General features: G+C 51.7%; 1 protein-coding gene and 1 long non-coding RNA gene across 2 annotated transcripts in view; both read right to left on the reverse strand.

Annotated features, from left to right (window-relative positions):
- Positions 1-1,545: 1,545 nt before the first annotated feature.
- OSR1 (odd-skipped related transcription factor 1) lies at positions 1,546-8,745 on the reverse strand. The gene is made up of 3 exons (XM_040496136.1): positions 8,451-8,745; positions 3,249-3,948; positions 1,546-2,474 (listed from the first exon to the last, which is right to left on the reverse strand). The coding sequence occupies exons 2-3, from the start codon at positions 3,914-3,916 to the stop codon at positions 2,339-2,341; spliced, it is 804 nt and encodes a 267-aa protein (XP_040352070.1). The 5' UTR covers positions 3,917-3,948; positions 8,451-8,745; the 3' UTR covers positions 1,546-2,338.
- A 16,138-nt stretch (positions 8,746-24,883) lies between these two features.
- LOC121044156 (uncharacterized) overlaps positions 24,884-25,454 on the reverse strand; it is a 64,153-nt gene continuing 63,582 nt past the window's right edge. The window contains exon 4 of the long non-coding RNA XR_005797170.1: positions 24,884-25,060. This is a non-coding gene — a long non-coding RNA (uncharacterized LOC121044156). The remainder of the gene's footprint in view (positions 25,061-25,454) is intronic.

Genomic DNA, 25,454 nt, shown 5'->3' on the forward strand with positions numbered 1-25,454 from the left:
GCTAAAGCCAAGTCCAAAACCCACTGAATAACTCTCTCTCCCTCTCTGCGCCCAGAGATCACAGTTCTCTGGGATCCAGACTCTGGTCTGTCCCGGGTCGCCTCCTTATGAAGCTGCAGAAGAAGGGCTGTGATCTTGCCGGACTAGCGGAGATCCCTCAGTCCGGTCAAGACCCGGCAGCTCACGGTCCTCATTCGCAGTGGGCCGTGGAACCGATCAAGAAGTTTTTGAGCGCAAGACCAGATATCCACAGGGGTGGTGGACAGGCGCTGCGGCAGAAAGTTCTGCCGAGTCCTCAGCAGGACGCACTGAGATGCCCCAGTCCTGATCCGCCCCTCCAGGCCTGTCCAGCAGGGGGCAGCGTGGCTCCGAACGCGGAGGGCAGGGCTCTCAGCGCAGGCCCAGCCAAGGCCACCGGGACACGTTGGGCCCCGGAACCGCGGAGTTCAAGCCCGCAAGGGGGGCGGGGGCGGGTATGCGCAGAGGAGGTGACGATGGTTCAGTGAAAGTCTAGAGCGTTTTAACTCGTATGGCCTGGGCTTCCTTTCTCAGGCCGCAGGGCTCTGCCGGAGGCTGGGACCTTGGGTCCCCGTTGCAGGGAAGCTCGGCCCATCGTTCTTCGCGGCCGCTGAGCTCCAGGCTCAGAAGCCCGAGAGGCCGAGCGCTCGGCTTGGGAAAGGCCGCGGGCGCTACCGCCTGCGCCGCCCTGCGGTCAGGACACTGGAGCTGGGGGAGCCCCGCCCCGCCCCAAGAAGGAGAGCCCCCGGCGGCCTGGCCTCTAATTGTGGGAAAACTAGACGCCCCGGGGAAGGTTCAACTTGTGGAGGGAGGACTCAGATTTCCCCTCCTAAACTTCCCGGGCCTCCCAGGGCGCCCGCCCCCGCCATTCCTGACGAGGCTTTAAAAACTGTAGGGAATCTTTGGGCGTGGAGCCGTACTCCGGGCAGGGGATGAGACCCAGCCAGAGAATTGTATCGGGGGGATCCTAACGGAGGGAGGGTTGTAGGTTTGGGGCTTTGGGGAAGCAGCGATGATTGTGCATTTGCAGCGGGGTATTGGGGCCCTGGGGACAGTACTGGTCCTGAGGCTATACGTGAAGGCATCTCCCCACCACCACCACCACCACCACCAAAGCAGATGCTGGAGGCCAGTAGGAAAGCCTTCGGTTGGAGAGGTGGGTGACATTCTGTTCCCTTAGTGGATCTTAAGCGACCCTGGCACCTGGAGACGTTGTGATTTTTTTAAGGCCGAAGTAGTGGCTGCAGGCTGGGCTTCCTTGTAAACTACCAGCCCCGTGGAGGTGAGGGGTGGAGACACTGAGACCCTAAAGACCGAAGTGGAGGAGTAAAGTACGAAAATAAACACGTGGCCGGGGTAGACCAACACAGGGAGAGAGGAGGCTTCTCCACCCATCTCAACCCTATCACCCCAAGAAGGCCGGGTTTCCGGAAGCGGGGCAGGTTGGAGCGGGCAGAGAATCCTGCTCCTCTGAAGGAAAGAAGCCTCCCAGTGTCCTGTTTGGGAGGGAGAATACCCATCCTGCAATGCCTGTAAAATAACCGTTTATTTCATATTTTAAAAAACTCCAGTGATAAATGTCCGTTACCGATGGTCAGCATAAAGTGCCAATCGCAATACAATGCCCTGCTCCTAGCCGGCTGCTCTCTCGTGGTGATGGGACGGCGGAACAGGGGAGCCGGAGGCCGGGCCCGCTGCAGCCGCAGGGCTCAAGGCCCCCGCCCCGCCATCCGAGTCCGAGGGCCCACGGCCGACCGGCTGCGGAGCAGGGAGGGGGCGCTCCTTGGCCCCGCGGTCCCAGGGCCCGGCGGCAGAAGCAGATACACGGATTACACTTTTGCAGGCTCCCGGGGTGGGGATGGGGACGGGAGGAGGGGGTGGACTCTGCAAACGCACAGAACTTCCTTCCCTCTCCCCTCTCTCTCCGCAGGCAGAGTTACAAGCTTATATGGTCAAAGAAAAAAATAATAAAGTAAACGTATAAAATAACAATAGAAAAAGTAATACTTCTGGGAGAGGCGCCGCTGCGGCTCCGCGGAGCTTTCGTTCTTTTTTTAAATGCAGTTTCCCTTCCGCCACGTGAGTACCGCCTTTTGGCCAAGACTTTAGCCGCGTCCTGGGGGAGCCGCCCTGGCGGCTGGGGTCACGGCTCCGGGCGGGGCTCTCGAGTTCCGCGTGCGCCCGGGACCCAAGGGACAAGTCTGGGATATGGGAAGGTCCCGGGAGCCCCTCCCGCTGCCCGCCAGAGTCGCCTTCGGCTTCTGGTCCCTCTGGAAGAGGGGGTATCGTAACCCAGGGTCCTGGTGACCTGGAGGCTCTTTTAGCATTTGATCTTGGAGGTTTTGAGCTCCTTCACCTGTGAGTGTAGCGTCTTGTGGACAGCGAGAGTCCTGGACTGGCAGAATCCTTTCCCACACTCTTGACACTTGAAAGGCTTCTCTTTGGAGTGAATGTATCTGGAAGCAAAAACAGAATTAATCTTTGCAAAATGATGTAATGTTATAAACAGTTATCTAAGATCCCCTCCCACTGCAACCAGGCGCTTGCCCTCAAAAGAAAGTGGGGGGTGGGGACCTAGCGTGGAGTGGGCAAAATTCTAAGTTTGTGAATAGAGTAGGGAGGTGAAGGAAACTGGCAGGCAATATCTGATCCATCTGATATGTCAACGGGTCCAGCTAGGCCCACCCCTGCCTTCCCCAGGAGGGGCAAGCACTGTCTCCTTATAAGGTCTGGGTTAACAATAAAGGTGAATGAGGGGACCCAGGGGCAGGAGGGACAATTTGCTGGAGCTGTGCTGTCCAAGCGGGCGGCCACTAGCCACATGTGGTTATTAACATGAAAAGTAAGTAAAACTAAAAAGTTAATTTCGCAGTCACACTAGTTGCACATTTCAAGTGCTGGGCGGTCACATGAGTCACGGGTCCCCCTGCCCGTCACCGCAGAAACTTGGACTGAACAGCACTTGCAGATGCACAGGTGAAGGAAGGGATGAGAAAGCTGGCATGCCTGTCTGAAGCTCATGGAGACCTGACTTATTCTCCCCAAGCTCTCTCCACCCATCCTCCAAGAACCTATGCCTAAGCCTTGTATGGCTTCCTTTGCGATGTTAGAGAATTCCCAGAAACTGGGAGGCCTGGAGAGCCGAAGTGGGGCTCAAGAACCACCTCATTAGGGAGGAGGATGGTGAGGACAGTGACAGACAGCTTTGGGGGGGGGGGCACACGCAGTACCTGTGGTCCCGTAGGTGGTCTTGCCTCCGGAAGGCTTTGTGGCAGATGTCACACGTGTAGGGCCGCTCATCTGTGTGCGTCCGCTCATGGATAAGGAGGTTGTAGGACTTAGTGAAGTGGCGGCCACAGAACTTGCAGACGAACTCCTTCTTGGTCTTGGAAGGCAGGCGTCCCCTCGTGGGCTTCTTTTCCGGGGACAGCTTGGTTACATCCAGGAGGGCACCCAGCCCACCAGTGGGGGAGCCAGGACCTTCCCCCCGGCCAAGCTTGGATGGATCTTCCTGCGTGGCAGCTAAGGCCAGGTTGGCAAAATCAAAGCGTGGCTTGGTCTTGAGCACAGAGGGGCCACTGCCTCCAACGGTGATCTCAGGCTTAGGCTGGATTACGTGGGGAAACCAGGGAAAGGCGGGCAGCTGGAAGCGTGTGTCCACGAGGCTGGACACGGCGCCCGGGACTTTGGAGAATGAGGAGCGCGGCAAGTGCATGGCAGGGTAGCCCAGCGTCCACTGGTGCAGGTGCACAGCGTGCAGTGCGCTGAAACCGTACAGATTAGGCAGGTGGTCCGAGGGCACCGTGGGCAGGCCATTCACTGCCTGAAGGAAGGAGTAGTTGGTGAGCTGCAGGGATGGATGAATGGGCACTGGCGCTGGCAAGGTTTTGCTGCCCATTGCGGTAGCTGCAGTGGGTTGTCAATCGCAATCTGCAAAAAAAAGAAGAGAAAAGAAGGGGGAGAAAAAGAGAAGTTCAGAGTAGGTCACCCTCTTCAGGAATTCCAACTCAGCCACACCCTCTCTGTGCCCCAGGGCAGACGCTGGGAGTCTGAGACCCCACTGGGGGAACCCACTGCCCTCAGAGAGAAAATGGAACCTTCTCTGATGCAAGGGCTCCCTCCACATGGCCATGGCAGAGACACACGACTTGCTACAGAAACCAGCAGGAAACAAATCCTATGCAATGCAACCAATTTCAATGAGGGCCTACAGTGGAGGCAGAAGCTGGGGGAGACCGGTGTGTGGAAATTTACATCCACGCAAGCCTGAGTCAACGCAGAATTTCACTCTCCGGTGAAGAGAACAGGAACTTGGAAGCACATTTACATGTTCATGTGCAGATAAACAGAAATGCACAATGACAGATAAACACAGATTCACATGTTCTGAAGCAGAGATGACAACAAGGTGGCAAGATAAACTGAGATGATCAGTGTTGTGCTGCTAAACAAAATGCTGGCGTGAACATGTTCACGTGTGCGTGTGCGCGCGCACACACACGCACACATGGGATTGCATGGAACCCACGCAGGGCCTCCAGGGAGACAGCACACATACAAACACACACAGATCTGTACATCTCCCAGCTCCTCTGCATTTAGCTCTACTTAGCTGATCTTCAGTCTGGCTTCTAGAAGCCATGTCATCTTTCTCCTCAAAGCTCTCAACTTTGACCTCAAATTTGCTTCTCTGCCTCACTATTAATGAGCCCTCTTGACACCACCCTCTGCGGCTGCTTTTGGGCTGACTTCTTACCTGAGCCCCTGGGAATTAATTGCCTTTGAAGGTGATGATACCCACCTTCATTTACTAATTCAGTCAAACATCTGCAGGTACATACAAGGGGGCTTCGGTGCCCTCCCTACTCCATCAAACAGGGTGCAGTGTCTCTGGGCTCTCGGATATTTGTGTGCGCAGTGACACCTGGGCAGGTGGGTATGCCTATGGGCTACAATATTGAGGCCAATACAATCAGCTTCTATGCTCTCTGTGCCCTCCAACTGCGAGGCCAGGAAGCTGAAGTGACCAGCAGTCTGGCATCTGCTGGCCTCCTTGGTGAGGATCTCCAGCCTCCGTGGACAAGTCTGGGTTCTGCAGAGAGACCTTTCATCTCCAAGCCTCCCAGCCACTCTTAAGTCAGTCTGTCCGGTGGAGGCAAACACATGGCGAAGGAAAAGTAGAAAGTACGTGGTGGTGGGGGGGGGTGGTGGCTTGCGAGGCTCAAGTGCTGAACTCTCTCAGCTCTGAGCTGAGGGCTACTCGAGAAGTCACTAAGGGAACAGGGTGCTTGGTTCTTTGCCTGTCTCAATCCCCTGCTGCCCACTTTTCCCTTACCCCCATTTCCCCTCTTCTCTTCCTCAGATTGCTCCTCTAACCTTCCGTAAGCCCCCCTTCCTGGGTTGTGCAGGCCACGGTACCGCTCCTTCCCACTGCTGGACGATGACACCACCCAGACAGTTCCCCTAGGCTGGCTTACCCTCAGCCCAAGGCCACAAGGCCCTGTCGGACTCGGCAGCATTTCACTGCAGCAAAGCTTCTCACGGGAGATAGCCCTGCCCTTTCAGGAAGGAGTATGGACAATCTCGATGCAGAAACCCTTTCCCTTGGAAGCTGTCAGAGAAGTCACTGGCTGAATAGTAGGCCCGCGGAGAAAGAGGTTCTGCAGGGGGTGGAAGGTGCAAAACACTGAAAGCCTGCAGAGATGTTCCCACTGCAGGTTACATTAGCAACCCGGCAAAAACCCAGTGTCAAGGCAGCAATTAATTCAGCCTGGCGCCTGAGGAACCGTGCCTCAGTAGCAGAAGGCCTCCCTACGGCTGGGATCACTGGTGGTCCGGTGATCCCAGAGCGCCGAGATCATCCTAGAGCGCTAACACCCCGCGAAGCAAAATACGAATTGGGGCAGAGAGAAAGCAGGGGCGGATTGGGGTTGGGAAGGAGAGAGGAGGGAGAAAGAGGACTCTCGCCAACTTAAAATGTTGGCCCACACTTAGGTGATTAGGTGAGGTGAGCGCTCTTTGATTTGCTGTCACCTCTTTTTCCCCTCCTGGCGCTGGAAATCAGATCCTTATTTCCGGCTCCCCGGGGCCGCCGGGGCCACCAGCACCTCCGCTCGCTTCTCTAGGTGCTCGGCTTATCGCCGGCCAAGAGAGCGGCGGTGACGGTGCGACTCTGGGCTGCAAAAGAGCCCGAGCCCTGCCTGTGCCCCGGTGGGGAACCCACCAACGTCGGGTACTAACCTGGCCTCTCCTCGCCTACCCTGCCTACCCTCAGGAGCCCAGAAGACCTGGGGCTCCATAGGGGGAGGGGGCTTTTGCAGCCATCACTGCTCTTGGGAGCCAACCTTTCCGGGCTATCTGCCCGATCTTGTGTCCCCCAACACTCAATTTATTTTCTTCAGCAGCACGGCCAGTTTCTTATTTTCTGCTGCATTCCGAGGCCAGGGCTCCCCAAGCTCTCGCCAACGACTTTCCCGGGGACGAAATTCGTTCGAAACGTGGCTCCTTACACTAGTACCAAGAATGGGCCAAATGCACGATCCGGTTTCAGGCGGTCAACTAAGAGAAAAACACAGTCTCACACTCGCCTCTCCAGCCGGAGAGGATGAACGAACTCCCAGCCCCTCCGAGTCCCGTTGCCCTGACCCGGGGGGGCCCTTGTGTGAACGTTTTAGATTTTTAAACGCGAGGGCAAACACCTCTCCCCGGGCCAGGCATCCGCTTGGCAAGGAGCTTGAGCCTCGAGATCTGGGAGGCGCGGGTAAAGATCCCGACTACAGGCAGCAAAAGCAATTCGCGCTTCCAGTCCTGGGTCCCCCGCGCAGTGCAGGCGCTCCTTCCCTCGCGCGGTCGAGCGCCAATTCCAGGTCTGCAGCCAGCCCTATGCCGGGCATTAATGAAGTGTGCAGAGTCTATTAAAGTGGTTTATTCGGGGCTAATTGAGCGTGAGCGAGTTAACTGCTTGCATTAATGAGGACGGAGCGAGCTCCACGAGCTTTTGCCTGAAGGAGCCCAGCAGCAGCCCCAGAAAATCATCCTTGACATCGAATCCCCAACACGCGTGGTGACAGGAGTCCAGGCCCCTGGTGGGAGGACTAACCACCACCGGATACTTCTGTTGAATTCTCCCAACGAACGAGAGCGAACGAACCCTTCGGCTAGGCGGCCGTCCCGCGGCATTTAAACGCCCGCTGCGTCCTTAGCGGTCTGTTCCCCAGTCTTAATGAAACCGCAATTACTTCGAGGAGCCTCGGATAAAATATCCACCCACTGGTCGCCCCCTGTCCCTGTCAGCCCTTGTCTTCTCTAGGAGGCCGTGAGCCTGGGAGACCAACTTGCTTTGCACGTGGTTTCTGTTCCCAAAAGCCAGCGCGCAGCTCTTAGCCCGGTTGAAATTTACCAAATTGTGGCAACAAAGAAACCCTCGCAGCTACTTTTCACTCTGAGAGCCCATCCCGCTACTGCTCGAGCTGTTGAAAAAGGACTGGATGTGGGTTTTCGTTCTTCTGAACCTAGACATTTCGGGAAAGAAAGTAGTTCCGCAGGCAGCCCCTCACCTCTTTCCCTCTCTCCTCGGGCTTCCCCCTTCTCTCCTGAAGGCTGAGTTAGGGGACAGTCTGGGGGAGGAAACGAATCCTCGCCTTATAAGCCCCAAGCCGGAGACATGCACGGCACCCACAGCGTTTCTGCTACTTGGGCGTGCGAGTCTCCAATTGGGAAAGAGTGCTCGCGACCCCCTGCACTCTTCCCTGAACCGAGACAGTCGCAGGTTAACTCCCCAGGCCCTGACTACACAGAGCAATCATCCTATAGAGAACACCCCGAAGTCAGAGCAGAAGTGCGAGGCGGGGTCAGGCACGCGGCCCTGCGCTCCGGGTCCAGCCGGCCGGATACCCGAGCGCAACTACGCAAAACAACAAACTTGCACGAAAAGCGCGACCCGGCTGGGGCATGCACCTGTCCCTGGCGCCGTCGGCTGCGGCCGTGGCCATCCATCCATTCTCTCTTCCTTCTTCGTCAGCTAAAGTAGGTCAAACTGCGCTAGGCGCGCGTTTCGGGAAAGTTTCTGCCCGCTGAAGTTTCTTCGGTTTCTTAGAGGGGGGCCCACAGGCTGACTCCCGAAGTCCGCGGGCGTCTCGCCGCGGATTCCTAGGAGCCTGGCAGCGCGAGGGCCAGTGCTGGAGGCCCGCCCCCTCCTTCCCCGGAGGTCAGAGGCCGAAAGACCCCGCTCGGGAAGTCCCTGAGCCAGCACCCCCAACCACCCTGGGCTGCAGCTGCTCTCACTTTCACTAAGGTCCTGCAGCCTCCGTTTGGCAGGAGGAGCTTCCTTCTGGGACACAGAGAGAGGAGACACCCGCCGCGCTGTGACAGGGGACCCGGGAGCGCTGCCCGCATTCCCTTCGCCGAGCAGGGGCGCCCGGGGCTGCAGTTACCTTGTTCCGCGGCGGTCCCGGGCTGAGGGAGTCTCTGGGGCTCCGCTGCGGGGGACCCGGGAAGCCAGAGGCGCTGGATTCCACAGGCACCCCCGGAGCTCTTGAGTCCTGGCCCCTCTCCGGTTGCGGGGACTCCGAGCGCCCGACGCGCGGGAGCGCTCCACTGGCCCGGAGCCCTGCCCCCCGGAGGACAGTGAGCCCCGCTCGCAGCTCCCTGGTTGGGTCTGAACCGGGAGCGGCTGAGAACTTGCTGGGGAGAGACCGAGCTCCGACTCACTCATCCCTTAGCACCGAGCCGCCTACTTATTTTAATCCACCACCCTCCTCCCTCCCTCCCTCCTTCTCCCTCCCGCCTCCCCTTGCTTCAGGATTCCTCCCCTCCCTTGCCTGTCCCCCAACCATGCCCTGCGCCTGCGCACTGAGAGACAAAGTTTTGCTGACCCGGGCAGCCGGCTTTGGCAGCTGCGTCGCTTTGCCACGGCCTCCCCGGACCTGCGTCCCCTGCTTTTCGGTCCTGTGCGACCCCTTTTGCATTGTTAGGCTCACGGTGGCATCCCTGGAGTGCTAAAGGAAACAACCTCAAGCAGAGGAGAGCAGGCTGAAACTGCACACTTCGCGGTCCTATTCCTGCTCACCTGGGACACAAGTCTGTGCAGGGGTGGTGGGAGGTACCCCGGGATACCTGCGCCGAGGCTTGGACTCCAGTGCCCTTCGGACCCTGGCAGAGCCGCCCTTTCTTCCAGAATCCTTTCCCAGAGGCGGCTGGCCCTGGGTATCCAATAGCTTCTGGACGTCCAAGAGCGCTCATTGCCAGGGCAGTAAACCAGACCTGAATGCCTATGGCTGACCCCAGACTCTGGCTTGTGGAGTTCAGTGGAGAGATCAGAGGTGGAGGGCAAGAAAGTTATTGGAGTCCCAAACCCTCTGGGATTCCACTCTTACTTACAGTCTACCCCTCCAATCAGGTACTCATTGGTTTGGGGAGTTTGGAGAGCAAGCTGCAAAGATCGTCAGCTCCAGGACCTCTAAGCTCAAGGAACTGGTTCAGGTGGCATTTGGGACCTACAAGGGGTCAGGATTCTGGCTTCGAAAAATTCTGCCTTCACTCCTTCCGCCTTAGAGCAGCATCCCTACCTTACTGACTAATGGGCTCCGGGAGCTGCCCTCCAGCTGACCCCAGCCCTGACCTCTCCCCGCCACCTCTCTGGAACACTGGGCCCTGGGTTCAGGAGGAGGCAATGGTTTCCCAGGACCTGGGTGGGTCTAGACTGACACCACTGCACTCCCAGTGTTTGCACCAAGGTCGCTGCTGAGTGACTCACCCAGCCCTGGGAGCTGGATCCTGGACTCAGTGGGTCTCTAGCATATCGGTACTGTGTCTCTGGGAAGGGAATGCTGCTGCCAAGTCCAGCTTTCCTCTGAAAATCTTATTGCTTTTTAGGGTGTCAATCCCTGACCCAGGGAAATGATAGTGGAAATGTCCCCCCAAAAGACATAGTTGAAGAAGACCCTTGTCTTATCCACAGGGCTTTAGGACAGAGCCTGGCCTCCAGCTCCTAGGTAACTTTGACGTGGGTGGGGAAGAAGGGGGGGGGGGAGGTGCAGTTTTTGCCCCAAGGGATTGTACTCATCCCCTGCCACAGATTAGTGCTGGAGCAAGGGACCCATGTAAGTTTGCAGTTGGAATCTTAGCAGCTGCCAGCATGGGGTGATATTCTGGCCAGGGAGAGGGTCCTTGGGAGAAGAAAGGAGCTGAGATCACTCCCTTCCCTGAGATTCCAAGGCAGCAATACCAAGAGCAGGGGAAGGCCTGGAAGGAGAGTCCAGCAGGGTATTCCTGGATTGTGCTTGCTCCTACCTGGGTCAAGGAATTTCCTTGTGCTAGTCTCGGGCTCTCCTAGGAGACAAAACTCAAGAACCTCCATTAGCAGCAATGAAAGAATCCAAGAGAGGTCTCCACACTTGGTCCTCTGGCTGTCCAGATTGCTTAGGAAGTGTCCTCTCAGAAAAGGACATTCAGGTGGGATGGAGCCTCCTGGGGTGTGCAACCCCATCTCCTGCTCAGAACTCCACACAGCGTGACTATGTTTCCTCCCTCTTTCCACTTCCCTATTTCTTATGAATCAGGGCCCTTGGCTAACATGCTTCAAGGACTTGTAGAAATCTCTAGATAGTAGGATCCCTAAAGAGCTCATGGAGAGTCTTTAGGAATGCCAAAGAAAGGACCATGAAACTGGGTTGTTTAACGCCACTTTTTCCAGGTTATCTGGAAAACTGATTTGGACTCAGGCCAAATCCTGGAATCTAGCGGGTGTAGGGCAAGATGAGGATGTAAGGTTGGATCTAGCCCCTCATGGCCCAGCATCCCAGGCTTTGCCTCCCAGACTCTGGCTGGGTCTCCTGGAGCTAGTCTGCAAGGCAGAATGAGACAAGGTGAGACATGTGGGACCCTGGCACAGCTGGGGCAAAGATGGGCCTGTTTCAAATTCCCGCCTTGGAAGATGATCCTGCTAGGTCTCACTTGACAAGGAACAACCCCAGAAACCCCAGGAATGAAATTAACGATTTGTTAATGGCTCAAGAGTCCTCCACCCCAATCTGAGCTTCCAAGGGGGTGACCCACAAGCTATGGCCTCGGTCTGCACTGCAAGCCAACCAAGTTCAGGTTCCCTTTCAGCACCGCAGGCAGAAGCAGCCCAGGAAGCTAGGAACCCCACTGCCCTCCTTCCAGGGGGAACAGGGGCGCATCCCCTCCCCCACCTACTTAAGAGAAACTGATCAGCCCAAAGCATAGTCGCAGTGCTGCGCCTGGATTCCAGCTTGAATGAATTGCGGAAGGAAGGACCCAGGACGTCTAAGGGCTTCCAGGTGACTTTTTAGCGAAGTCAGATTCATTTAGGACTCGCAAGGACATCACTTTTCGAATTTAGTAAACTTCCTCAGTAGCCAGAACCCGACCGTCCTATGGCCCAAAAGCACATCGCAGGTGACAGAAACTTTTGTCTGGCCTCGCATCCCGTTCCAGGGCGTCCAGAGCACCGCGCCACCCGCGGCTGCAGCCTCTGCTCACTGTCGGCTCCCGCCGGAGACTAGACCCGCGCAAGCTCTTGCCACCACTCCTTCCGGCTCTCTTTCTCACCCACCGCCTGCAGGGCGGAACCGCCCGCGCCCAAGGAGTCCCTGTGTTGTCTGGAACGGAGCACCCTTGGGGAAAGGTCCCCAAACTAGCTCCCGGGCTTCCAGGTCCCGGTTACACCCCACCCCGCAGGTGGGGTCCGGCAGGGATCAATACCCCCGGCTGCCTCTGCCGAGACATCCGACCGCCTTGCTCCCAGTCCCCCAGCGAGCCCTCGCCGCCACGTTCTGTGGGCACATTGGGGGGTTGTGACAGCCCCTGCTGGTCTCCCTGCCCCAACCCCAGCTCCTCTGGGAACATCTGCTTACTGGGAAGGAAAGAGCCCCAGCCTGTCTTCCGAGTGAAAATTGAACAGCTTCCAGAAAATTAACTAGAACATGGCCTCTATCGCTTTGGGGTGTTTTTGATAAAAAAAAAAAATGAACCCCACTTCTCCCTACTCCCCAGCCACACAAAAATGACCTCATTTTTTAAACATGGAATTTACTTAGCACTTTCGGAGTTTTTGCTTCCAATGCAGTCTTTTCCGTAACTACTTTGTGGACAATTGGGGCTCTGCTCATTTGACCCCCCTTTATGCATGTACAGAGCTTTCAAATAATCCGGAGATTTAGGTATCCCTCTGTAATCATTTAGATGATGGATTGTAATAGCTCAATAGTTCCTCTGGAACCATTACGATCAATCAGGTCAAAATCCAGCTTCGGGGAGAAAGTTTTTAAGCGGGGGAGGTAGGTAACACGACATCCACACACACTTGTACAGATAACACGCTCTGATAACGTACAAACAACTCCAGAGTCTTAAGAGAATAGATCCCAGGTGAACCCAAGAGCCGGTGTTTATTGTGACAGCGACAGACAAGTTACAGTATCAAAACTGAAAGGGAAAGTGAGCTGTGTTTCCAGGCAGTTCCCGTTTCGTAAGTTCTTTATGAGACCCTACGTATTTTGTAACGATTTGTCACCTTAACAAATGTAACAATGCACATAGACACAGATCTACCCTTGGTTTATAAGATCATGTATGAAGCACGGGTATTCATGTGAAATTGCTTGGGTTCTGGGCATACTATCATCTGTAAAATGAAATGATGATAATGCCTTGTATTGTGAGGAGCATGTGTAAAATGCGTTTGAATGGTGTGGTGAGTTTCGACTTTTTGTACAAGTCTGAGTTGTCAATTATTTTAGACAGTTAACAAATCTATGTTCTAAGACTACTGAACTTTTTCTCTTATCCAACGGTGGAAATAAATGTATTAGAAACGAAGCACTGTCTAACCAAATTGAGGATGACGAAGAAAAGTTATGTTAACTGAACTGTGTATAGTCCGGGTGAAACACTTCGGAATAGAATTACCTTACCATACCCGCGGCGCTGCGTCTTTAACGGGCTACTTCGGCGGCGGTCGGCGCTGGAGGAATCCGCGTTCGCGGTAATTAAACATTTCCAGACACTGGAGGGTTATTATCTGCATAGCGATTTCCGGCGAAGGGACTCAGAGCTTGTCTGGCTGCGAAGTTTTATGCAGATTCGAGGAAGCAATCCTAAAGAAAACGCGCCACCTGCTGGCGAGCACGTGGCATCTCCCGGTGCCCTTGCCTCCAAAACTCTCAAATCCATTCTCTTTATTGAATCTTACCTACCAGTGGGTTTCTTCCTCTTTTAATTTTCTTTTGTGGGTTACGAAAGTCGCCTTTACTCGTTTAAAACTATGCACACTCTTATGCTTCCAAAGAACAAACAAAAGAGGGATTCCCTTTCTCCACAGGGTTTCTGGTTTTCCCTGCTCCAAAAACCAGATTTGTGAGTTTTTGTTTTGTTTTGTTTTTAAGTAATCCGAAATCCTTGGCAACTATCTACCACCATTAGTTTCTGGTCCTGGGAAAAACGATGAGCCAGGATCTGTGAGCCTTCTCTGCAGTCTTCGTCAAAGCTAGGTTACTCTACCTTGCAGGTAGCTCCCAGGTGGCCTGAGAGGTGAGGAGAGGAGATTCCATTCTTGCACCCCTCCCGCCCCTGTGGGGAGCTGGGCAGTACCGGATCCCTCCATTCTGTTTCTGGCTTTCTGAAGACCATAGGAATGAAGAGAGGGGGTCTGCTTCGTCAATCGGTTTCCCTTAAACCCGTGACGCTTGCTACCCCTGTCCTTCCTCCCAAGCCATTAGATTCCAGCTCCTTTGTTTTTCCCTTTCCTCTGAATTCCCTCACAGAATATTATGGCTACACCCTCTCTTTTCCTTGGCATCAAAGATGCATCTTTTAATTTTTTTTTTTTAATTTTGGGGGACAACTGGGTGGCTCAGTCAGTTAAGCGTCTGACTCTTGGTTTCTGCTCAGGTCATGATCTTGCAAGTTTTGTGAGTTCAAGCCCTGCATGGAGCTCCACACTGTCAGTGTGGAGCCTGCTTGGGATTCTCTCTCTCCCCCTCTGTCTCTGCTCCTCCCTTGCTCATGCTGTCTCTCTTTCTCTCAAACTAAATAAACTTAAAAAAATTTTGTTGACAAGTAATTGACATACAACATCGTGTAACTTTAAGGTGTACGAGCTGTTGTTTGATACATTCACAGACTGTAATACGATTGCCACCATAGCCCTAACACTTCTATCACTTTACATAATTACCATGGCTTTTTTGTGATGAGAACACTTAAGATCTAGTCTCTTAGCAACGCTGAAGTTTATAATGCAGTACTGTTGACTATAATCCCAATATTGTGTATTAGCTCTCCAGAACTTACACTGGTTGCAAGTCCCCAATTCTTCCATCCCCCAGCCCCTAGTAACCACTACTTTCTGTCTTAGGAGTTCAACAAAGATGCATCTTGGATGCTTTCCTTCCTTGCCATCAAAGCTCCAGCTTTTCAGATAGGGACAGAAAGAGAGAATTCTTCAGAATACATCTGTTAATTATGCTGTTTGGTCTGTCCTCTGCCTATAGAAGAAAGTAGGGTGTAGGAGATCCTTGGGAGCTTCAGCTCCATTGCTCTCACAGGCCTCTGGCCACCTTCCTTATGTTTGAGAACCTATATAAAGATAACAAGCTAGGGATCGAGGAAAAGACGGACGCTTTTCCTTGACGCTGCCCCAGATGGTTAGAAAAAGGCTCTGCTCACCTAGGACCCATCACTCTCTTTGCTCCAGTAAGAGGTAGGGTCTCCCAATTCCTTATCCTGACCTTGCAGTGAGGGGAAGAAAGGAAAGGGACCCAACTTAGACACTCCAAAGAACTGCCAAGGCCACCAGCTCTCCCCCAGGCGGTGTGAAGCTATGGGGTGCCTCACCTTGATTCATGAATGAGGACACTCACTGGGAGATCAGGGGCTTATGCCTCTTTTGGGTTCAAGGCAGGAGGTCTTCCTGAGTGCAGACTATCATGCTGCAGTCGTGCTGGCTTCCCAAAATGGTGGCCTAACGGGGATAGAAGAGATTGCCTTTGGGAACCCGAAAGGCATCTGGATGCAGCTCTAAAAAGTGGCGATCCTCCTCCACCTGTTATGACAGAAACCCAAGTCCCGACTTCAGGGAGGCGGTGGGGTGGGAGACTGGAACTGAGAATGTTCCAGGACATTAGTCCCTTGACCAAATCCACAGTGACAAGCAAACTGTGAGAGGGCCATGCCCTCTGCTAGAAGAACCCCCGTTTCTCTGATTTCTGTCAAATCAGACTTTATAGGAGGAGAACAAGTGGTATTTGTGGATCTGAGCCACATGACAGTGTAGTGCCATATCTACACAGAGGAGGAAACCAAACTCCCTATTTTAGCCAACCACAAGGACCAGGCACCCTTCCTCCATGCTCTTAGCCAGGAGTTGGTGTGGACAATGACAATACCAGCTCCTGCCATAGCTCCCTTCATTCCCAGATGGCTCCAGGCAAATCCCCTTGCGGATCATGCCTCCAATTCCCTATGTGGGAACCTTTCCTCTGATGATAACAGCATCTGCTGAAACACTTTGAGCAAATACAAAATAAAAAAAGGGAAAGATATTAGCATGTGATTTTTCACTTCACTGAATGACTAATGGCTGGGTTCCTTTGGTATATTAGGTGTTAGTTTGCATATCGCATGTCAACAAGAAAGAGGTGGAGAGAAAATTTAAAACTAGAGTGTTATTATCAGTGTATTCCAGATAAATAATTTTCAGGAGTCATGACTTGGTTTGTCAAAAATTAGGTCTGTAACAAACATTTTAGAAGATTTATCTAAAAAAAAAAAAAAGTCACGTATTCTAGTGGGGCCTGTTTCTTTCCTAATTTTCTGAGAAGATATCCAAAGGGGAGTTGCCAAAAGCCCCTATGAATGGAAAAAGCTTGGTTCTCAATGCCTGGGGTCCTGCATAGGCAGCAAGGTGACTGGGAGCCTCGAACACCACAGCAGAAGGCTTGACACTGGGTACCTGAGTCTTAGCCTGAAACAAAGCCCACTCACTGGGGAAAGGAAGGATAAGAGAACATCCCACAGCTCAGTTTCGCAACTGGCCAGTCAGCTAATTCCTGCTGGAGTGGTAACCCACGGGTAACACACTATTGGGTTAAGAAGCTGCTTTACACAATCCTGTGGCACAGTCAGTCCCAGAGTCTTTAACACAACGCAGATTTCTGGGTCCCATCCTCAGAGTTTCTGGTTTAGGAGACCTGCAGTGGGCCCTGAATATCTGCATTTTTAAAAGCTCCATAGATTATTTGGATGTAGGTGGTCTTTTGAGCAGATATATACTGAGGGCCATTGGTAAAGTATGACTCTGGCCCACGGTAAATGGGTCTTGCTAAGGAGAATTCCAAGAATTGAAAAGTTATCCAGAGTCAAAGAAACGGCTCTTCATTGAAGTATCTTATACACTTGAGTAGGCATTTCTTTTTGTAAGCCCCCTCTTCTTTATTTGCAAGAGAAGAGAACTGTATTGGGTATTTAACAAAGACATTCTCACTTCCTCAATTTTAATATTCCACTTCACACATGCTGTAGACGATGAGAGATTTGGGGTAGGTGCTTGGGTCCTGACACTCATATGATGTTAGGAAGCTCTGTGCTGCCCACACGTGGGATTTGTCCCATGAGAGAGCCAGCCTGGGTCTTGGAAAAAGAGACTCATCTCAGCCCACAGAGAAAAGGTCACTCTGGTAGGAGAGCTCCTTTGGGAATACAGATGCCCCAGACGACCAACAAGCAAAACTACCCTCCAAAGTTGGGTACGCAGAGTCTGTAGTTTGTTCTGTGAGTGTTACCAGAAGCTGCACAGAGAAGGAAAGTGCTGTGGGCTGAGTGGGGAACTCTTGGTCTGCCCATTCGCCCTGCACATTCCAGATTTTGTAATAGGACTGATGGTTATTCTCCACACAGAAGCAGTCTAGACAGCTGAATGGAAACACTATAATAGTTCATTATTCCCTGTGTTACTTGGGGTCAGGACATCAGGTCATAGCCAATAGGGCTTTTTTTTTTTTTAATGCTCTTCTTTCACTTTGACAGTACTTTGCAATTTGGGGAGGGGGGGTTAAAAACTCACTTCAAGTGTCTCTTTTAAAAACCATGGGAATCGTTCTACATGAGCATTAGCAATTTTAATCACTGACCATGTGTGTAGGTAAGGTAACATACGTATCTCGTTGAAAGTGTTCATATTCGGGGGCATCTGGGTGGCTCAGTCGGTTGAGCATCTGACTTTGGCTCAGGTCATGATCTCACAGTTCGTGGGTTCGAGTCCCGTGTCAGGCTCTGTGCTGACAGCTCAGAGCCTGGAGCCTGAAGCCTGCTTCGGATTCTGTGTCTCCCTCTCTCTCTGCCCCTCCCCCACTCACGCTCTGTCTCTCAAAAATGAATAAACATTAAAAAATTATTTTGAAGGGGGCGCCTGGGTGGCGCAGTCGGTTAAGCGTCCGACTTCAGCCAGGTCACGATCTCGCGGTCCGTGAGTTCGAGCCCCGCATCAGGCTCTGGGCTGATGGCTCAGAGCCTGGAGCCTGTTTCCGATTCTGTGTCTCCCTCTCTCTCTGCCCCTCCCCCGTTCATGCTCTGTCTCTCTCTGTCCCAAAAATAAATAAACGTTGAAAAAAAAAATTAAAAAATTTTTTTGAAGAAAAAGAAAGTGTTTATATTAATTTCCTTAAGTTAGGTATCTGTAGGGCCCTTGGTTTGATGGGAAGGACCTTTGATTTCAACCACTAACACCACTGGACTAACTTCAGTGAAGAAGGAGCTCTGTGTGGGGCCTCCAGGAGGAGGCATCATTCCTGTTACTCTTGATTTGCTAACAGAGAAGTGAGGTCCAGAAGCCTTCCAGTGCATGAGGTCAAGGCTCCTTGGTGCAGTCCTGGAACGGGATGAAGCCTCAGAGGGTGCAGCTGGACACAGTTTTCCCAGGGCCCTCTCCTCTCGTGAGCTTGTGGGCCCCACACCCCGCATCACCTGCCTGAATCCCTACAACAAACCAGAAGTTGGTACAACAATATTCTCACTTTCTGTTAATTAGTCCCAACGTTTCAGAGCTGCATAAGTCTGGAGCCAGGACTTAAAAGCAGTTATGTCTGATTTCAAAGCCCGAGTTCATGATGAAGCACACTTGGCCCTCAAGGTTGTGGTCTGATGGTGGCATCAGCATCCCTGGTGAACTTGCTAAAAACGCATAAGCCCAAGTCCTGTCTTCAAACTACCAACGTGGAAGGTGCATTTTAGCAAGACCCCAACCCCCAGGCTCTGTGCTTGCTGTCTTTGCCCCAGACACAGGATTTAATCTCTGCTTCTAGAATAGAGAGGAAAAGCTCCTGGATGTACCAAATTAAATCAAAGAGTCACAGACTCAAGCTTAGAAAAATGGTAGCACCAAACCACAGATTTAGACCCACAAACCCTGCTCTGGCCCAAGAGTAGGCAGTGTGGGCCGGCCCGCCAACAAACTGGCTCTGGCCTTTCCTGTGGCCACTGCCCTGTCTCCAGAGGTTAGGGTGCCTGAGCAGAGCTTCTGCTGTTAAGCTGGGCACAGCCTCTCTACAAGAAAGGCAAGCTTCGGAGCTTGCTTGAGGAGACGGGAGATGAGACATATAGCGGACCTTGACGGTATTTTGGGAGCAAAGGTACTTGCCTCTACCTCCCACCTCCTAGTTGACAAGAAAATAAAAAGGGGCTCATAGGATCTTCTTTGGTGAGACATGAACTTACACAGTAACACACACATTACTGGTGATATCTACACATTAATAATGCATAGTTGATGAGTCATTTTGGCACAGATAATGTTTTGAAATTCCAAAGGAATCCACAATTAGGGATGGCATGTTAAAATTACACAAAAGGTCCATCTCTCACAAATCCCAAAGCTCTTAAATATGCACGTTCGTTTCATTATCTCAATCTCTGCCCAACTCAGTATAATCATCGTATCTTCCTCATCAACACTCTGCCAACAAAAAGGAACGGAGTTTCAGCAAGTGTGCTCAGCTTCTCTTTCAACTCCCTCTTGAAACTCAAATGCAGAAGATGTCTAAGTGGAGGTGCAGCGGCCAGGGGCCCACCATGCTGAGTGTCAGCAGGGCAGCACAGGGTCATCAGGGCGCGTGCTGGCGCTATCCTCTCCCTTTCCAGGTGTTTTCTCCTCCAGGAGCCCAGGGCTTTCGGCTGGCCCCGTTTGACTCTCTCCCTTATTCTGAGGTTGGAGGGGTTGCAAGAATCACCACATCAAGGGAGATGTGCCTTTTAAGAGCAGGGTCTGGAAAGAATCATGTTTAACCTACAGGATTGGCATAGAAATGATGGAATTTGCCTATTCCAAAAAAGCACAGAGTATAAACTCTTGGAGGAGCCTTAAACATATCATCTTTGACACCTCCATTTCACAGATGAGAAACCCGAACCTCCAAATATGATGTACCCAGTAACATGACGGTGACTCGGAGCTGGGTTTCGTGACATCTGGCGGGTACCCTTTACATTTTTCTCCGTACTCCCCGTTGTTGTGAGGGAGGCCTGGAAGGGAGGTGTCTTACAAGGGCCTCCCTTTGTTCTCTATCTTCAGAGGACAAAGCCTGTGTTAGGCATTGACATCCCGGGGTGGAGGCCCTCGGTGAACTGGGCAGGCGCGCTGCGGTATACGGATGCACCGATGGATGGCCGAGCCTGGGCTCTGGATGATTGCTGCTCAGTGCAGCAGCTTTATGAAAACATTAAATGTCATTACTTATTTCTTCATGTCCAAAATGTATACTTCAACATTTTTTCTCTGTAGACAAGTGTCACTTTTACTGCAATCTTCAGGCCAGATGTTCCTGGTATAAGTGGTAACAGCTGCCATGCTGGCAGACGTGTGGCTCCAGCTAAGTCACTTTCCAAAGACCCCACGGCCCTCTCTGCAAAAACACTGGCATGACAGGAGAAACCCATACCTGGCCCTCCCAAGCCGCCCGGGGAAACCACGGGGAAGGCTGGAACAGGGCATTTGGGCGGGCAGGCTGCCAAACCACGACTGCATTTCCCTCTTCCTCGGTGATGAGCTGGAGTCCCTGGATAGAGAGAGCTGCCCGTGCTCCTTCCCTTCGGGCTCCCCTTCAAAGCAGCGTTTATAGTGCCATCACCCATTATCCACGTCCTCATTTGTCTCGGCACCAAGTCACTTCCCTGGCTTTCTGTCACCCTCACCATAGCCTGCTATGATCTCAAGTTGATGTTCTATTGTTTTTGAATTTTGCTCAAGTTGTAGCCGCCTGGTAGCATTTATCTTCTCTGTTCCCTTGGGCTTTGGTGAATTCCTCAACAAGGTCCCATCTCAGCGTCAGCGTTTCCAGAAAATGCAGGCACAATTTGCTTCCATCTTCAGTGAAGACTGGAGACTTGATTCAGCCAAAAAATAACTCTTGCCTTTGCAATTTTTGGCTCTCTGGCTGAATAGCCTATTATTCAAGAATGTCATCCTGTTAAGTAAGGTTGAATTTATAAGACATGCAAACATAAGGACAGACACACAGACACAAACACTCTCTGGACATCACACAATGTATCTATGGGTGGCTGCAGCAGGATGCTCCCTCCAAGAGGTGGTGAGCTCATTCAAAGTTCTGGCTCCTTCAGGCAGGACTGAGGCCAGCACTGGGCAGGAGTAAATCCCTTTGGTGATGCTAGAATCTGGCTAGATAAGAACTCAAAGGACAGAAGTTCTCCTAGGCCCGAACTGTCAAGAGGTCATTGGTGGAAGAGTGGTCCAGCCACTGTCCCTCCATCCAGGATCCTGGGTCTCAGCCCTACCAAGAAGCACCTTCTACCACAGAAAGACCAAGAAGTGGCAGAAAGGCTGGGCTTCGGGTCCTGGACCTTGCCTCTCACTAGCTACTTGGTCTTGGGCAAGTTACTTAACCACCTGAAACTTTATCTGTAAAACAAGATGAACACCTGTTCTTTGAGGTTATTATGATTAATGAACCAACATCTATAAAGCTCTTGGCACACAGGGAATAACTGATTGATGTCATGTCCTTCTTCTGCAGGGACCTGATCATGGTTTTGTCACTTCTTGAATGGAGTGGTCATTTAGGTGAATTCCCTCTTCAAAATCAGGAACATTTTTCTTTTTTTTTCAACGTTTATTTATTTTTGGGACAGAGAGAGACAGAGCATGCACGGGGGAGGGGCAGAGAGAGAGGGAGACACAGAATCGGAAACAGGCTCCAGGCTCCGAGCCATCAGCCCAGAGCCCGACGCGGGGCTCGAACTCACGGACCGCGAGATCGTGACCTGGCTGAAGTCGGACGCTTAACCGACTGCGCCACCCAGGCGCCCCTTTTTAAACATTTTTTTTTCAACGTTTATTTATTTTTGGGCAAAATCAGGACCATTTTTCAAGCCTGCTGCTACAAATACAGTCAGAGCCACGGTGTCAGTTATTACACCAATGTCACTCAGCTTCCAACCCACCTTTCTACACCCTGCTCTGTGGTGCTGGGGCTGGGAGCCTGCAAACGCTAATTTTCCCCGCCCAGCTGTTAGACTTTGTGAATAGGTGGACTCAGGGGGAGACTGGAAGCAGTCTTCTCACTGTTTCTGTCGGTCCCGCCCTAGGACTGCCCTTCACTCAGCCTCCCCAGGTGGTTCCAGTTTCCAGCTTCTTTCTGCACTCCCAAACTCCAGCCTCATTGTGCCCTAGACAGGTGCCATCACCAGCCGGCAGTGCTTTCCCAGGGACTGGGAGAGCTGAGCCCCTGGTCCATGGATTTCTTCTGAGTTCCTGAGACTTCTAGAAGCAGTGAGGGAGTGCTACCTCCCGGAGGGCTGAGTCCCAGGTCTGCAAGGTCCCTTCTCCAAGCTTCTAGGTTCCGATAAGCCCAACCTCTGCCTTTGTTTCCCACCCCTATTACCGTTGTGTTACTGCGGTACTCCCACTGGGCTTCCTTAGACTTCTCCACCCATCTCACCCATTCTTTCTTCTAAATTCTCTCTGTTGAAATGCCTAATATGGTTACGGTTTTCCTAACTGGACTCTGACTGATACAGGGACCACATATCCCCTGTTTGCCTAGACTCTCCTGATTTACACGAGTTTTCCTGGCATCTTGTCTTGTTCAGCATTTATCTCATGCAACATTGTCTTGGTTTCCAATGTAGACTGTAAGGTCAGCTTAGATGTAGTTGTCCCCTTTAACAGGCCCCTTTGAGCACTGTGTGTATCAGGCCTCTCCAAATAGATTTCTACCATTTCTCTTTGATCCACAGCCATATTCATATTTTCTACTTTGAAATAGGACACTGGCATTGATTGTTAAAGAAGGGGGAGCTTCTTGGACACAGCTTAGAATTGGAGCTACAGAGGGGCGCCTGGGTGGCGCAGTCGGTTAAGCGTCCGACTTCAGCCAGGTCACGATCTCACGGTCCGTGAGTTCGAGCCCCGCGTCAGGCTCTGGGCTGATGGCTCGGAGCCTGGAGCCTGTTTCCGATTCTGTGTCTCCCTCTCTCTCTGCCCCTCCCCCGTTCATGCTCTGTCTCTGTCTGTCCCATAAATAAATAAAAACGTTGAAAAAAAATTTTTAAAAAAGAATTGGAGCTACAGAAGCATTGCCCATAACTTCTCTTTCTTATAATTCTACAAATTGGCCCCTGGTGGCTGTCTTCATACTCCCTTCTGAGCCTGATCTACTAGGGAAGCAATGGCTCCCTTTTGGAATGCTTTACATACAAAGCCTAATTTTTTTTTTAAGTTTATTTACTTATGGGGGGCGGGGAGGGCAGAGAGAGGTAGAGAGAGAATCCCAAGCAGGGCTCTGTGCTGTCAGTACAGAGCCCAACCTGGGCTCGAACCCACAAACCATGAGATCATGACCTGAACTGAAACCAAGAGTCAGCTGTTTAACCAACTGAGCCCCCAGGTGCCCCTAGATCATCCACTTCTGCTCAAGTATCATACCTCCTTTAACCCTTCCCCCAGGCACGTCCTTCGTTCTCTTACAAACCTCTTCCAGGAAATTCTCTACCTTACTTTTGGCACTTTACCACTTCTTAAGGAGCTTGGTATCTTTTATACTGTGGTCTTAGATTGCCGTAACTCTAAATGCATCTTTGACTTGCAGTTTGGCCAGTTGGTAAGTTTCCTGATAGACTGAATTCCTTACAGCCATCATCAATCTTTTCTTTCCTGGTCTAGTTACAATGCACTTCTTCTACTTGGTCCCTTTATGTCCATCCCTCTCTCTTCTGTCCTTCCAAACTCACATGTGTGCTAGGATATTTTGCACTCCTGCACTTTTGTTCAAGTCGTTTCCTGTGCTTGGGACTCTCCTCCCCTTTCATCCAACTCATCCCTCCAGACCCCTGCTGAAGCTTCCTCCGATACCCCAGGCTGAGCTGAGTAACGTCCTCTCTACTGCCATCATTCCTGTTACAACCTCTGTCATTGCACTTAGCACATTATACTGAAATCACCTCCTACATGCCTGTCTCTTCTGATGGGCTTCTCCACAAGCTCCAAGGATAAATGATGTGTCTTGCGCACCTCTGTGCTCGCAGGACGTAACACAATGCCTGTCACATAGGAAGCACTTGATAAATGTGTGTTGACCTAAACTTAATACATTTTTGCTGAATGATTGAATGACATTGAGGCGGCAAATCCATGAGCTGCCATTTTTCTCCCCTGGACACATATTTATCTCCTTCTTCCCCTGCCAAAACCCCAACGATTGCTTCACTATGCCGGATAATCTTTCTGTCAGGTCTCTGACACACAAAACACATGTAATCGTTCCATTATGAGGGCTGGCACTAAGTTTAAGCTGAGTGTACAGATTTATTAGATCTTGTACCAGGAAACTAGTGAGGCAGAGAGTTTAGGGGGATTTCCAAAGGGGATGTAAACTGTTCATGAGCCCTTGTACTTTGAGGCAATTCTATGTTCCTGTGGGGGCCTCAACTGTCCTTGCAGATTGTGTTTCTCCATCTTCCTTTGCAAAATGCAGGCAGGCTACTGCTGTACACTGATGTGTAGAAGAAAGGAAGGGCCAAGGGCAATGAGCAACCTGCACACTCAGTACTTGCCATAGCCACACATAATAACTGGAATGTCCCCATTATTGACTCATTGTTCCTGTGCAAAGACAAGTTGCACACAGTTTAGCCATCTGGTCACTCAAAGTGCATTTTGCACACTGGCTAGTTTGCTATGCTGATGTGATTGTGAGTTTCTACTCTTGCAAAGGAAAGGTACTGGGTGCAGATGGCAGGAATGCCTAGCAGGGGTTCTAACGGTCCCCAAGTGTTTGCTGTCCCTGTTGCCCTGGGAATCCAAACTTTAAGGCTCCACTTAAATCCCATCTCCTCTAAAAAGCTTCATCTACCATTTTGGCTTCCAGGACTCTCTCTTAAAGCTCTGAAGACAAGTGGTTCCCAGTGTGGTATTCCTTTGCATTATCTTAAAAAGACAGTGTAGTGCAAAGAGCCCTGGACTGGGATTTATAAAGCTCACGTATGATTCTAGGTCCCTTCGCGATGTTGGCTAGATCCTTTCATAGCTCTGAGTTCTCCACCCCTCCCTCCTCCTCCTTCTTCTCTCCTCCTTTCCTCCTCCCCTGATCCTTTCTTCCTCCTGCTCCTCCTACTTTTCCTTCGTCTTTGTCCTCCCTTGTTTTCTTTGCCTCATCCTTCTCCTTCTCCCCTTCCTTCTCTTCCTCCTCCTCCTGCTTCTTTTCTTCTGTGATACAGAACAAAATACCCCTGCCATACTACCTTGCCAAGTTTACAGGAGGGATCTTTATGACACATACGTGAAAATAGTGTGCAGAATACAGAGTGCACGAGAGCAAAAGATGGCGTCAGAAGGGAAGCGCTGTAGATATTTTTAGTTCATGAACCCCGGCTGCCTACAGGAAGGGGGTGACAGCAGGAGGCAGGGGCTGGTTGCAAAGGGTCAAACAAATTTGGGAAGAATGAATTCCAGAGATGGAGGTCAACTTTGAGTTGAATGAGTAGTCACTGCCATAGTATTCCCCAAGGGGGCCTGAAAACAAAAGATGGGTCATTGGTATGTGGACAACAAGGGAAACCGTTGATTCTTTCATTCATTCAGTGTATAGCTCACAAATTTCACTGAGTACCAGACGCTGGGAGGCACCAGAGACATGGTGGTGAGGAAGGCATAATCCTCGTCCTTACTAAAGTTTCTAGTCGACTGGGGGAGACAGACAGGCGTGGCAAAGCAGCATGGCGGGTATTACAAAAGAGGTGCTATTGCACAAGGTGTTATTGGAGGACACAGGGTGGGCACCTAGCTTGGTCTTGGGCATTCAAGGAGGGTCTTCCTGGACAAGGTGACATCTGACTCAGGAAAGCAGACTGCAAATAAGGAATAACTCCTAAGAAGCCCGAGAGCAGGGTCTGAGGCCATCACTCGC

Source organism: Herpailurus yagouaroundi, unplaced genomic scaffold (genome assembly GCF_014898765.1).
Source record: "Herpailurus yagouaroundi ecotype Mexico unplaced genomic scaffold, PumYag 188, whole genome shotgun sequence".
Classification (NCBI taxonomy): domain Eukaryota; kingdom Metazoa; phylum Chordata; class Mammalia; order Carnivora; family Felidae; genus Herpailurus; species Herpailurus yagouaroundi.

Excerpts from the sequence above, each read along its gene's own strand:
- OSR1 (XM_040496136.1), bottom strand. The coding sequence starts at position 3,916 with ATGGGCAGCAAAACCTTGCCAGCGCCAGTGCCCATTCATCCATCCCTG. Across the intron at positions 2,475-3,248 it reads GACCACCTACGGGACCACAG|ATACATTCACTCCAAAGAGA; the intron begins GTACTGCGTGTG and ends TTTTGCTTCCAG.